The 14,301-nt window shown below is 39.5% G+C and overlaps 1 protein-coding gene across 1 annotated transcript in view; it reads left to right on the top strand.

Moving 5' to 3' along the window:
* Positions 1-351: 351 nt before the first annotated feature.
* Positions 352-14,301, top strand: part of gas7a (growth arrest-specific 7a) — a 39,439-nt gene continuing 25,489 nt past the window's right edge. Inside the window, exons 1-3 of the mRNA XM_035996438.1 lie at positions 352-521; positions 8,144-8,267; positions 12,648-12,725. Of these exons, the coding sequence (XP_035852331.1) occupies positions 519-521; positions 8,144-8,267; positions 12,648-12,725 (205 nt within the window). The 5' untranslated portion in view covers positions 352-518. The remainder of the gene's footprint in view (positions 522-8,143; positions 8,268-12,647; positions 12,726-14,301) is intronic.

The following is a 14,301-nucleotide window of genomic DNA, read 5'->3' on the forward strand; positions in this document are numbered from 1 at the left end:
TGTAACTCTTAAATCTTGCTTAAGCTCCCTAAAGGCCCGGCAAAGTAATCACAAGTGGCTTTATTCTCCTGAGAGACAGGCCTCATCTGTTTGAACTGAATATAACCAGACTAGCACTTACTACATCCAGAGTCCAAATGAGATTTAACAGAAGAGAACAAGCAGTGAAGACAGAAAAGTCCTTGTTGTGTCCGAGTACATCACAGCTCCGTCGGACAGTGTCCTCCTTTGTGTTTCTGACAGAGTGAGGACCACTGGACATTTCTGCTCAACAAAGACTCATAGAAAATGTCTTGAACAAAACCAAAGCATGACCCTCTGCCAGGCCTTTTTCATTTTTACAAGTGGAAAAAGAGCTTGAAAGATATTCAGTGTTACTCCATTCCCTCTGAGCTGCGACCCTGCAGGCTTTGGATCATAATGGACAGTATGACATCCAATAATCCCTTCTGTCTTTTCATTCATATTTCCAGTGGCCTGTTGACTGATACGGTTCTGCAGTATAACAGCGTAGCAGCATGGTAAGAACTTCTTTTAATTACCTTATGTGCTATTTAAAGAAGTGTTTGCATCTATATTAAGTAGAACAATTATAGCCAATATTCCAACAGACTTTGAAATATAAGAGAAAATACATACATAATATTTTAAGAATAAATAAACGTATTCAGATCCTTACTGAGTACTAATACCACACTATGAAAATACTAAGTAAAAGTCATGCATTCAAACTGTATTCTGCAAAATGTACTTTATGTACTCGTTGTGCAGTAAAATCTTCCCTGTCAGTGTTTTCATATTATATCTGATGTTTCTTAATTAATATGGCCGCTGCATTTATATGTATTGTTGCATTTTGATGTAATGTTGAAGCTATAGTACGTAGTTTCTGTCTCCCCCATGAGGAATTCTAAGTAATGACAACAAAACTGTTGCCGCGTCCACATGATACAAGCCTTCTGCGCGCGAAAGTCGCCGGACGACACAAACTTCTGAACATAGCCATACTGAGAAATCCAGAGAGAGTTGTGTGGAGCTGATAGTCTTAATTAGCTTTGAATGGCTTGAATGTAACTGACGTTCAATAATATCAAAAAGTCTAAAGCTTTAAGGTTGTGCTAATTTTAACTCCTTTATATATACTGTTGGGTAGTTTAATCTACAGCAATGAATCATATTCATTAAGATCCTCATATGTTTGTAGTAAGGCTGGGCAATACTGTATATCAATATCAATATTATATCAAATCGTTATATCATCTTTTGGATATCATAATATTGTTATTTGACAAGTGTTGTTTTCTTCCTGGTTTTAAAGGCTGCATTACAGTATGATGTAATTTTGTGAACTTAACAGACTTACTAGCTGTTCTATCATTTTCCATTACCCACTTAGTCATTGTATTCACATAAGTGATGATTATTTATCATAAATCTCACTGTGTAAATATTTTGTGAAAGCACCAATTGCCAATCCTAGCCTGGAAATCCAGACCCAAATCCTAAAGATTAAGGGTCTGGCAATGAGTAATGAAAATGGCCCAACTCGAGGGGCGGCACCAAGCATGCATTTGAAAATCTCACTGAACGCAATTTGACAACACTACGACCAATCACAACAATACACGGGGTGACGTATACAGAGCGTACCCATACGCTTAGCTACCAGCGGAGCTAACTGGTAGATTAAACTCTTGCTGAACAACTGGTGTTCATCCGTAGCCATCTTGCAATGTTTACTAATGACTTCGACATCACATCGCTGTCGTCATCTGTTTAGCTTGCCTCTGGCCCGCCTATATCAGATACACTGATGTGATTGGTGCAGCTCGGCTACAAGGGCATAGTTAATGAGCATCATTACTGAATGCCAGAGTGACTCGCTGAACAAATTCAAATTGTGCTCTCGCGACAACTCTGGAGTTCCAGGGTATGCCAACCCTACAATATCGCCGCAATATCATTATCGAGGTATTTTTAAGAAAATATCATATTTGATTTTCTCCGTATTTCCCAGCTCTAGTTTGTAGCGTCACTGTGAGAACCACGTATCTCTAAAAAGTAAACTTTTCATGGCGTCAGAAAAAACAGCCCTCTTTTCAGCTTTGTGACAATGCATTTTCCAGCTGATCCAAAAGGACTTGTCAGCATTGCTGTCGTTAGCATTTAGCTCAGAGCACCACTGTGCCTAAGCACTGCCTCACAGAGCTGGCATGGCTGTAGACTCTTATGCCCACAAAAATGTTAGCATCTTCTGTCATACACTGCGACTGTCAAAGTATTTCAAAGAGTTAGCTTAAAGATGCCAAATGCTTCTCAGGCTCAATACAGTCTCTCCTGATTTACATCCTCACCACAGCTCTGCGTCCCTCGGAGGCACAAAAGCCAACTTGCCATTAGGCTGAGTAATGTGCTGCTATACAGTATGTAGCCTCTATGAGAATAAAGACCTCATTGCTGTGTTCATGCCCTCTGCTTTATTTTATTTTTATCAGCATCCTGTGTGGAGTGACTGTACATTCCTCTATGAGCCCTCCTCTTTTTTTTTATAATCACTGCTGTTTGAAACTCTCAGCAGCTGCCTCGGGACATGGAAATAAACCATGTGAAAAATTGTGCTTTTTGCTTTTGTCGTGTCTCAAATTACACACATAAGCTTTTTTTCCTTTTTGATAATATAAGATGGCTTATCCATTTTTTTTTTAGCAATGAGATGCCCTATTTTTAACATATTTTTCCTCATTATTTCTGGCTCCACAATTTAGTGCTGCCTGCAGGGGCGGACTGGGACAAAAATTCAGCCCTGGCACTGTAGCCACACCAGCCCACATTACCACGCCCATGCAGCCCCACCCACGGACACGTGCATTCACTAATTACATTTGTGTACAGATGGTGAAATAATATAAGCAGTACCTTATGTAACAGACTTTTAAACATTTAATGTAAGTAATTGGCAAACAATGCTTACTACTTTTTAAAGAGCACACGTTTATAACAAATTTGCACATACTGCTGTTTATATACTGTCAGTCTCTACAGTATGTTGTTCTTTGTTGTCACTGTCTGTCTGTTCGGTTGTCTGTGTTTCTCTCTGTTGACACTGTACATATTGTCTGTCTGGTTCTCTAATTCTGCAATTTAAATATGTTTTTATGGGTGTGATTATACTTCAGGGTTTTTCCTTGCTCAGAATTGGCTTTTGGGGGAACACATAAAGTTTTGAGGGTAAAAGACTTCAATTCCTGCATTCTGATACATTTTTAGGCACCAATTTATGGTAAAAACACCTATATTTATGGCAAGGAAATCACAAAATTCTGCGCCCGTCAACAGCGGCTTCGCTACGCAGCGTGTCCCCAGAGCAGCATGATCACCGGGAGGGTCCGGTACAGCCTGAACCCTGCAAACGGAGATCCCGTTTGAAGGTGATGTGCTTGATTTTGACTGAACGTCCCAATTTGAGTAACCTCTGGATGGGTCGGTCGGCCCATCTCGGGACCAGGCTGGCCGTTGCCGACTGGCCAAATGCTTAATATTTATTATTATTATTAATATAATTATTATTATTATAACCATAGTGAAATCGTGCAAGTGATAAAAACCCGTCCTATGCGCCCTCGGCCTGGAAAGACAATTTATTTGTATATTAAAAAAAAAAATCTGACCAGCCCAGATGGCCAATCCACCCCTGGCTGCCTGTCTCATGTCATTGCTTTTCTACAGTACAAAAACAACTTTTTTTTCTTGTATAAAATGGGCCCCTGGGAACTGAAAATGATATAACCCTGTGAATAAGGTGCAGAAACGGAGGACAAAAGGCACAGAAATGTAAACATCCGCTCTTCCCCTGCACCATTAAAAGAAGGTTGAGGTTCATTAATCTCATTTTCAAGGTAGAAAAGGAATTTCAATGCTTCTTTCTTTCCCTGTCAGTCTTCATGAAGAAGCTCAGTAAAGCAGCAAGAGGCATCTTCCCTTCTGACACAGCCTGTCTTTTTAGTTTCTTCCTATTCAGAGAGAAGTGAGCTAACAGGAGTGGAGTGGAGACCCTGGTTTCAGGGTTACATTTAGAGCAGCACCCCAGAGGATTGTGGGATTTGGCAGTGATATTTTACAGATCTATGTTGTTGTCGTTTTTTAAAGAGTTTTCATAAAAGGTTAGATACCATTCGACTGCACTTCTTCTTCTTGCAAACCAGAGAAACCATGTGAAATAAGCGTTTATCTTTAAAGCTGTGGTAGGCACTTTATTTTTGGTGTCGTTGGACATACATTTCATAATAATCTATCAATTTATTGTAATTCAAGTGGACTTCTGCACCTTTTTTTAGCTCTGTTTTTAGGCTTCAGAAAATCTAGCTGTCACGGGAGACTTTAACCAATCACAGGTCATTTTAGAGAGAGAGAGCATTCCTATTGGCTGTTCTGCGCATGCATTTCCCGTGCGACAGAGTGGAGAGCTGAAAGAGGTCTGACTCCACTTCAAATTCTGCGTTGTTTTTTTTGTTGCATTCGACCCACTGCAGCTTTTAACCTATGGTTCATTCAGTCACAATGTGGGGATTCTTTACATTTTTCTTGCTAGTGAAAAAAATGTAGTATAGATGCTTTTTATTGCATTAAAGTCTGCTACAAATACTATTCAGATGAAACTCTTCTGGTGTAGTTATTCAGTGTAGTGCCCGTTCAAAACGTGCTTATTTGGAACGAGCTGATTTGATTGGCCCCTTGTTTTGCAGCTTGTAGCTTTCTCCAGAACCATTTTACCCCGAAATAATACAGAAGGCTCTCAAAGCACAATAAGAAACTAACTATATACTACTGACTTACTGTGTACTTATACTTCATTGGAAAACATTGTACTACTACACACGACAGAGAACGTTGCAGATTCAGATTCTACTCTCAAAATATCACAATTGTAATATATAATGCACTATTGTTTTATTAAACTACCCAGCATCCTACCCGCTAGACGTCTGATCACGACACTTTGGCTTCAACACCAGGCAACAGATGCTGCTGTTTATGTTTTACATACACTATTGGTTGTCGATGTTGTTAATAATTTCTCCCTAGTTTCCAGTTTTCCGTTGGAACATGTTTGATTGTGTAGTTTTTTGGTTTAGAAGCTTCTTAGAAGTTTCTTGGTGATTTTGCTGCTATACTTGTAACTCCGATTCCGATGCATCCAAGATTTATAGTTAGATGTCCAAAAGCATTCTACGCGTACGTGAAGTACGGGGAGTGGTGGTCTAGGGGTTAAGGAAGCAAGCTTATTACCGGGAGGATGCCGGTTCAATCCCCAGGCTGGCAGGATAAAAAAAATCTGTGTGGGGAAAGTGAAAGGGCAGTGCTTGTCCCTCCCTCATTACCACCACTGAGGTGCCCTTGATCAAGGCAAGGCCCTTAACCCCAACCGCTCCAGTGGAGCTGCTCAGTGGCCAGGTCAGACTGTGGTTGTACTGGGCAGCTTCCAGGTATAAATGTGTACAGGTCGTCGTTGCAAATGAGAAATTGTTCTCAATTAACTTACCTGGATAAATAAAGGTTAAAAAAAAAAAAAAATAGTTTAACATTCATAGTGCAGTGAAAAATAAAGAGAATGCTTGTTTGCATCCCATCTGACACTAGTAACTAGAAATTCACAATCAATTAATTGTTTAATCTAAAGTTTAAAATGTCAGAAAACATTGTGATAAATGAAAGGTAACAGAAGTTAGCCGTGCTGCTGACTTTAGCATTTAGCCTCACAGAGCTGCTAGTCTATATTAGGACTTTTGATGCATTTTAAGGCAATTATAAACAATCTGTTTTTACCTATCTTATCATAGTTGTGAATACGTGTCAACTGTCAATATAAACACAAAGTAAACACACAGAAAAACATCCAGTCCTACCAGGATCTTGAAATGCAATGCAAGCTGTAAAAGGAGGTTCATTCTTAGTCTATCTGTTCCACATTTGTTTCCCAGTTATGGTTTGGAGCATAAAATAAGATGGGATGGCCTGACAGTGTATGGGTCACTATTAGCTGTCAGGAGAGGTCTTCACTTATCTTTTCTGTACAGCAAACCTCCCCTCAGCAGCTGAAATACTGCAGCACACACAGCAGAAGCTATCTGCTGCTCTCACTGCAAACTTAAATCAGGAGCAGAGAATGAAATGAGTCCCTTTAATGTTACACATCAATCAGCTTTGTCCACCCACTCTGCCCTGTTGCCCATGCGAGCAAAAGACCATGATATGACTCCTTTATCATTCTGCTAATAATCTCCCCATTTATATATCTGTCCGATCACATCCGCCCACCTCCCCTCAGATGTCTGATTGGAGTGCACCGTCCTGAAATTCAAAAGTTCAGCAGACAGATCTAAGATGGCCATGCACCGCTGCATCTGAAAATGAACAGCCAGCCAGCGATCGCTGCAGATTAAAAGTGTCTTTTTCCTTGTAAAGCACACTGCAGTAATTTGTGGCCCAGTATACAGCTTGTGCAGCTTCTGTGGTGGAGGCTCCTGGGGACTGCTGATAAGGTGGAGCGGTATTTATCATTTATCCATTTAGTGGATCATATTTTACCATATGAATAACACCATTATTTAGAGAACTGCTGAAAAGCAAAATGGGGATTTGATGATAATATAACATCCCTTATTGCAGAGGGTGTCATGACTACTACATTTACGTTTACATTTACTGTATTATGCAAGCTTGCGGAAATGAATAAACTTTAATGAAGCAGCAGCAGCATCACATTATAGACTTTTTTACTCAATGTTCCCTTAATAAATTAAAGTATACATTTCCACAACCCTCAGGATCCTAAATAGTTAATGTCCACATTATTCAGCAAACATCATACCAGAATGCAGTTATTTTTCATTTATGGATACAGCTGTATATATCCTTGATTTATGAACTAAATTAGAACAGATTATTCTCATACAACATGACTCCCTGTAGCCTCAAGGAAATCAGTAGCACTTAGTATGGTAACTGGATAGACAATAAGGAGACAATCGTGTTTATTGCAAATATTGTGTAGCTGGATTTCCTCCTTTAAAAGATCTTACAATAAAATGCAACCTACACACAAACATAGCATCAATTTCTGGGCCATTGTGTTGGATTGTGTAATATTGTAAGAATGATTCAATTCAATTTTATGTATAGTATCAAATCATGACAAGAGTTATCTCAAGACACTTTACAGATAGAGTAGGTCTAGACCACACTATATAATAATTTACAAAGACCCAACAATTCCAATTATTCCCCAAGAGCAAGCATTTAGTGCAACAGTGGCGAGGAAAAACTCCTTTTAGACAGAAACCTCGAGTAGGGAGGAAAACTTCCTTTTAGGGAGAAACCTCGGACAGACCCAGGCTCTCGTTGGGCAGTTGTCTGATGGTGCCGGTTGGGGGTGTGATGAACAGTGGCAATTATAGTAACAATAAAGATAATGGAACTATGACTAGAAATAGTAGTTGTAGTAGTTCATGGCGTAGCAGGTCACTGCAGGGCGTAGCAGGGCACTGCAGGGCGAAGCAAGGCGTAGAAGGTCACTGCAGGGCGTAGCAGGGCACTGCGGGGCATAGAAGGGTACTGCAGGGCGTAGCAGGACACTACAGGGCGTAGAAGGGCACTGCAGGGCGTAGAAGGGCACTGTGGGGCGTAGCAGGGTGTAGCAGGGCATAGCAGGGCGCAACAGGACATAGCAGGGTGCCGAGCAGGACCACGCGACAGCTGCAACCATGATTTAGGTGCCACCCTAATCCAAGGAAAACTGAGGGGTGAGAAAACATAAGGACTCCGAGGAATAAGCTCCAGAGCTAAGTTAGTAACAAGCATCTCCAGAGAGGAGAGAGGAGCTCAGTGTGTCAAAGGAAGTCCCCCGGCAGTCTAAAACTATAGCAGCATTATTAAGAGCTGGTCCAAGGCAAACCTGAGCCAGCTCTATAAGGGTTGGTAGATGAATCTGATGACTATGAAAAGAAGCAGAGAAGAGAATATGATCTTGTTCTTGTAGATTTTAAGGCCCAGTTTATGTCAATTATGATGATATTTTACAGGAAGTAAACACCAGGAAACATGCTTTGTTTATGCTTATGGTGAAATGAGTGTTTGTTTATGACAGAAGCCAGCGGCCGTGAGCTCGGCTGCACTCAGGCAGGAGACTGACAGCCGACCTCTTCCCCCAGGATGGAGGAGCTACACGTCACCTGAGGGACTCAGGTACTACGTCAACAGCTGCAGTAAAGGTGAGAGCCACGCCTGAAAACATAAAGCATTGGCACGGTTTTGTTGATGATGGTCAAATGATGGTAAAGACATCATGACTGAGTTGGACCAACGATTCTTCTGGCTCTTTAATCTGTAAATAAATCAATCTGAAAAATAGTAACTATGGAGCTGTGATCACTGTTAGAGCTCTCTAATGAATAATACTAAATATATTTGTTTTCTTCTTAGCAAGTTTTATAAATGCTTGATATAAAGTGATTTTCACCGGAATATAACAAGCACAAGCATCCAAAGTACGTTGTGTTTTCTCCTGCAAGAGGACACTGATCACCACACTTTAAAGAAAAGAAAAGGTAATCTTGTGTACCATACAGGTCAGAAAGTGTCTTTATACAAAGTGAAAAGAAAAATAGGAAGAAAAAGCAAGTGTTTGTATTGTAAATGTAACTTTTTTTAGATTTTCCCTTACAAACGTCCATCTCTCGGTCGACCACTTTGGTCCAGACTGAAATATAAAAACAATTTAATGGATGGACATGAAATCCTTAACAGACATTCATAATACTCAGAGATGAACCCTACTGACTTTTCCTCCAGTGCCACGATGACTCTCAACAACTATTCACGTTTCCCTCAGGATAACTTTGCATCTAGCCCCATCATTAGCTCAAACTTTCAATTCGTACAACACTTTGTTGTCATCCTCAGCTGTACTTTGTGTTTAGTGCTAATTAGGAAATGTTAGCAAGCTCACACAGACAACACAGATGGCATAGTAAACATTATAAACATCAACATTGTTGAGCCTCACAGAGTGGCTAGCGTGGCTGTCGACTTGGTGTTTTGTTGTATTATTGACTTATATACCCATTTTCTACCCATTTTTAAATTAACACTAATAAACAAATTCTTTTTTAAATGTACTTTTTAAAGAAATGTAAGAGTCACTCAAGAAAGTTTTATTTTTTTGCAGATGAGTTGCAGGAGCTGCAGCCAATAGCTCTCAAACTAAATGGGGCATCATTGTCGTATTATACTTCTGCAGTTAAATGTAGATAATAGATGTTGCAAAATAAAGATAATGCTAATAAGGTTTTCCCTGCAAACCAAAACAAGAACAAATGAACAAGCTTTGAACTTTGTTATTGTAGCTCGATCAGATTAATCAACCAATCATATTATTTCTCTGACTTTGAGACACATTAGAATGTAGAATGAAAACTGCACTCTGTTGATTCCATCAGACACAGAAGTCATGTATTTCTCTTCAGTAGCCATGTACTGAACTGTATCAACTCGTGTTTTAGTTTGCTTATCATGTCCAGTTCCCACTGCCTCAACACTGCGAACTATGAGGACTCATTATCATTCCTCCCCATCATCGTGTCTCAGCAGTCCATTCATGTGGACACTGGCCTGCAGATTCGATCCACTTTAATCTAATTATCTTAAACGTGTTGCACACCCAGCATCTGAGCTGTGAGATCTGTGGAATCAGAGGTGGAGGGATATTTCCTCTTATGCTCTAATACACTGCTATCAAACAAGAGACAGAAGAGTTATATTAATACAGAGGCTGGAAGGCAGGTGACCTTTCACAAACATCTGCTTTTGTGTGTGTGTGTTTGTGTGTGTGTGTGTGTGTGTGTGTGTGTGTGTGTGTGTGTGTGTGTGTGTGTGTGTGTGTGTGTGTATGTGTGTGTGTGTGTGTATGTATGTGTGTGTGCGTGCGTGCGTGCGTACTTGCATATGTGTGTGCGTGCATGTGTGTTTAACACCTCATTTGGGAATGAATCCAGGGCGATAGGACAGTCTCCCATGGGACAGAAGAGAAGAAAGGCTACATCAACAACAACTCTGGCAGGGATTGCACTTTGGCTCACAGCGCACACACACACACACACACACACACACACACACACACACAAACACACACAAACACACCGAGCAGGAAAAAAACAAAAGACCCAAAAGCTATTTTTACATTCAGCAGCCATATGCTGCAGCATTCACTTTTTATTTTGTTACAGTTTGTTGTTGTTTCGTGTCTGAATGTGGAGCTTCAAAAAGCTGCTACTGAGACCATGTGTCATAGAGACGCACGCTAACAGTGTTTATTAGAAAGCTGCTTGTTGTTTTTAGTCTGTGTCATTTAATAGAGGAGGTGCTCAAATGAGGATCAGTTGAAATCCTTCCATCCAATCCCTTTGGAGTTGAGAATATGACAGTGGGATTTGGAACGATGAGAGAGAATTACAAGAAGGAGCTGAGGCAAATGTGATTGTGTATCAATACATTTGTTACAGTATAGGCTGGTGGCAATACATAGCAATTAATATGATAGAATAATGAATCTATCAGCCACAAGATAAGATAAGCCTTTATTGACTGAAAATGTGGTTGTTGATGCAGCACAAGGACAGAAATGAATACAGATAAATAGAGAAAGTAAAAAGAATATATTAGAGCTTTATAAAACAAAAATAAAAATAGAAACCACACAAGAACAATTAATGACACAATTATAAGGCAAAAGTGACAGTGGTGTGATTAGTAACAGCAGTAGCATGTCAACAGCCTATATATAATATGATTAATAATATACAAGTAAAAATCCTTAGCGTTTGTCTGTATTAATATGGAATCATAATAGAACTATAATATAGTGTATATACATAATATAGTAAATATAGTACAGTATGATATAGTATGGGATATGAGATGTAGCACAAGGGGAAATGTCGTAGTTTAGAATTACAATATATAGTTTAGTACCGCAATATAACAAAAATATCAAATATAATGGTATATATATATATATATATATATATATCCCCCCCCCCCCAAAAAAAAAAAAAAAATATATACCATAAATGCTCACCTATACTTAGAGACTGTGTTTCTTAATTAAAATATGCACATTACAGTAACAAATGTCCATGATTCCTGAATTTCAGCATCCAATCATACACATTTGGACATTTGTGCTTTGAGTTTGCTTGATTGCACTTAAGGATCCACCGAGTAACATCAACATTGATTCACGTATTGCGTAAAGGACTTCCTGCTCTACTAAGTGGAATGATTCTTGATTACTTGTGTGTGATAGGAAGAAAGATAGAAATCATCTAGCAGGGTATACATACAGTATATGGACAAGATTCTTCCTGTTTTATTTTTCTGGAAAGACCTTGACTTTACTTGAAGTGCTGGCACAACAAGGTTAAACACTTTCTGTTTTTACTTTTACTGAATGATATTTAAGGGATATTTGAGGAGTTTAAAGAAGAACTTCAGATTTCCTGTGCTTATATCAGACTGGCAAGAAGCATACAGCAAGGAAAATCAAGTGTATGTTATTAATATTTTGTTATTCGTAAAGTAAAAAAATGTTATTGTAATCACCCAGTTAGATTTTGATATAATTTGTGTGCAAGGTGACATTTTGACCTGAGGTTGGCGCTAGAAAACATCTTATAGAGCATCCAAAATGGAGAAGGTCTATCCCCTGAGGAACATGAATGTGCTCAGTACAATTCACAACATTCTGCCCATCAAACTTTGATATTCATATATTTAGTGTGGTTTTAGTGGTACTGTGTAACATAGATATTAACATAATTCTGGATTAATGCACGACATAAAACATCCTCGGTTGCTGCTTATTATATATTTGTCAATATTCTACTGGCCGATATAATAGTTTTAAAATGGTGTTTTAATTGCGCTTGGCTCAAGAGGCCACTATGTTGGAATAGCCCCACGCTTGCTCTGAGCATGCCCAAAGCCTTTGGCAATGAAAGCACAACTTTGGTAATAGGTCTGAAAAAGGTGAAAGCATTACTCATATGTGAGTGCATTATGCATAACGTATTATGACAATGAGAGAGAAATGGGGATTTGAAGAAAAAAACTAGATATATGAAGTAACAGTGTACATTATGTCATCAACATTCACATTAACAGGAGCATTGAAAATCTGCCACTTTGGGTGTGTAGAGCCAGAGAAGGTTTAGAACTGAGACACCCCAACTCAAGTAATTTCTTGTATCTGTTTCACATGGGTTTCGCCACTTCCACGCCTCTTTCCACTTCTTCACACTCAGACCCCCGTCCGGGTCCACTGCAGCTACTTCTTGGGGCCAAAATGTCCCCAGAAGTAGCTGCACGACTAAAAATGTTGGCTCTTCTTGAAGAATCGCAGTCAACTAAGGGGTCTCTGACTAATGATTCAAATCTTCGACGTCCAGGCGGCAGCCCTATACGTTACTACTTCAAAAGTAGTGGAGATGAAGGTTGTGCAGAGAAATGCCAATGTGCGGAGGGAGCTGATGTGTGAAATTGTGGCACATTTTCTTTTTCAGCTGTCATTATTCCTGTTGTTTGTGTCGTTCCAGAAACAACATGGCGACATCCCTCCTTGTTAACTGAGTCCCCACAGAGGCCGCTGGCACAGCAGAACTCCTCACCATATGGTAAAACTGAGCCTTTATCATCTCAGCCCACCTGTTCTTCGACACAGTTTCTAAAAGGCACTAACATGTAGAAAACAAAACAACAGTACAAGAAGCACAAACTCTGAAAATAGATATATCTATCGATATCTATATTTTATAGAGGTTTTAGAGGTTGGGAATGACAAAGATAGAGAGCTGATGACAACTATAATATCTGTATTCATTGGGTAAATTGCTCTTTCCATGAACATTGTTTCCATTTGGAGTCACAGGTCATAACTTAATTTTTTAACATGATTCCTGTTAGACAGATTTAGCCTTTTGGCATCAGCAGCTGTGCTGCTTATTATCCTGAAACAAATTCCTTCAGCTGAGCAGTTCAAGCAGTTTGACACAATACAAATAATCACACTGTTTTTCCAAGAGTCTTAGTAACATTTTCCCAAAAGGTTTGACAAATCCCCTGTAATACATTTCTCTGCTGTGTCTTACATTATCACGAACCTCACTACTGGAGTAAATCCTACATTTTCTTAACGACTGGCTTATTGTATTCAATCGCTGCCAGCATATTCGCTAACGACATCTTAGCAGATAGCAGATGGTTTTCTTCTTTCTGCTGGCGTGTGGCCTAAACACACTTAGAGGAAAAATGAGTCAGCTGCAGGGGAGTTTGTCAGCATTCAACCAGACAAGTGTGATCCTCCTGAGAGAGAGAGAAGTTTAATGAAGGCCAGATTTAGATCTGAGCAGCCTGGACGTCTCCTCCAACCTCTGGACAGGAAACCAGGGATTTATCCAACTGGTCCAGAGAGACAGAAATAGTGATGCAAGGGGAAGTAGATGAGATAACATTGAACTGCTGAACACATGCCATGGCATCCCAGGAATATGTGCATGCATGAACACATGTAGCCTACAAATATGCACAAATAGTCAAAAGTGTTCCAAACAATACAAATCCACTTTTATATTACATTCGAGTTTGCTATGTTCCACAAATCCCTCTTAGCTTTTTTATTCTAATAAGCTAAATAAACAAAATAACTCACAACTCAACCAACTATGGTTTGGTCGAAATAAACCCTAAAAAGTTAGATTCTAACATGCTAGAGCCGCGCCCTGAAAGTCAAATTTTCAAATCGTCAGTCGGTGACCCCTCAGTCAACTGAGATTCTTCAAGTCGAGCAGTTGTTTCTTTTCCTTTTTTTGTGTGTAATTACTTCTGGAGACATTTTGGTCCCCAGAAGAAGCTGCAGAGTGAGTGTCCCTCACCTTCTCGCTGCTCTCTGGGGTAAAATCATTCTAATTGAATTCTAAGAATTTCGAATGCCAACACAAAAAAAGCAGAAGGTGAGGGACATCCGGCCAAAAATGAGGGACATCTGGCGCACCAGAACTATCCTGTAAATGAAACGTCATCGATATAGACTATATTTCTACTGATGTTAAATGTTTACTTAATTGCTTAGGATTGGGCCACAAGCAAGTCAGAAGTTTCTGTGAAGCTGAATATTTTCTCCATTTTCATCATAAAGCTAACGCCGAAAAACAATTGACAGCCCTCACAGGTGAAATATTACTTCTATTTCTG

The sequence above is a fragment of the Sander lucioperca genome, chromosome 21 (genome assembly GCF_008315115.2).
Source record: "Sander lucioperca isolate FBNREF2018 chromosome 21, SLUC_FBN_1.2, whole genome shotgun sequence".
NCBI classification, from domain to species: domain Eukaryota; kingdom Metazoa; phylum Chordata; class Actinopteri; order Perciformes; family Percidae; genus Sander; species Sander lucioperca.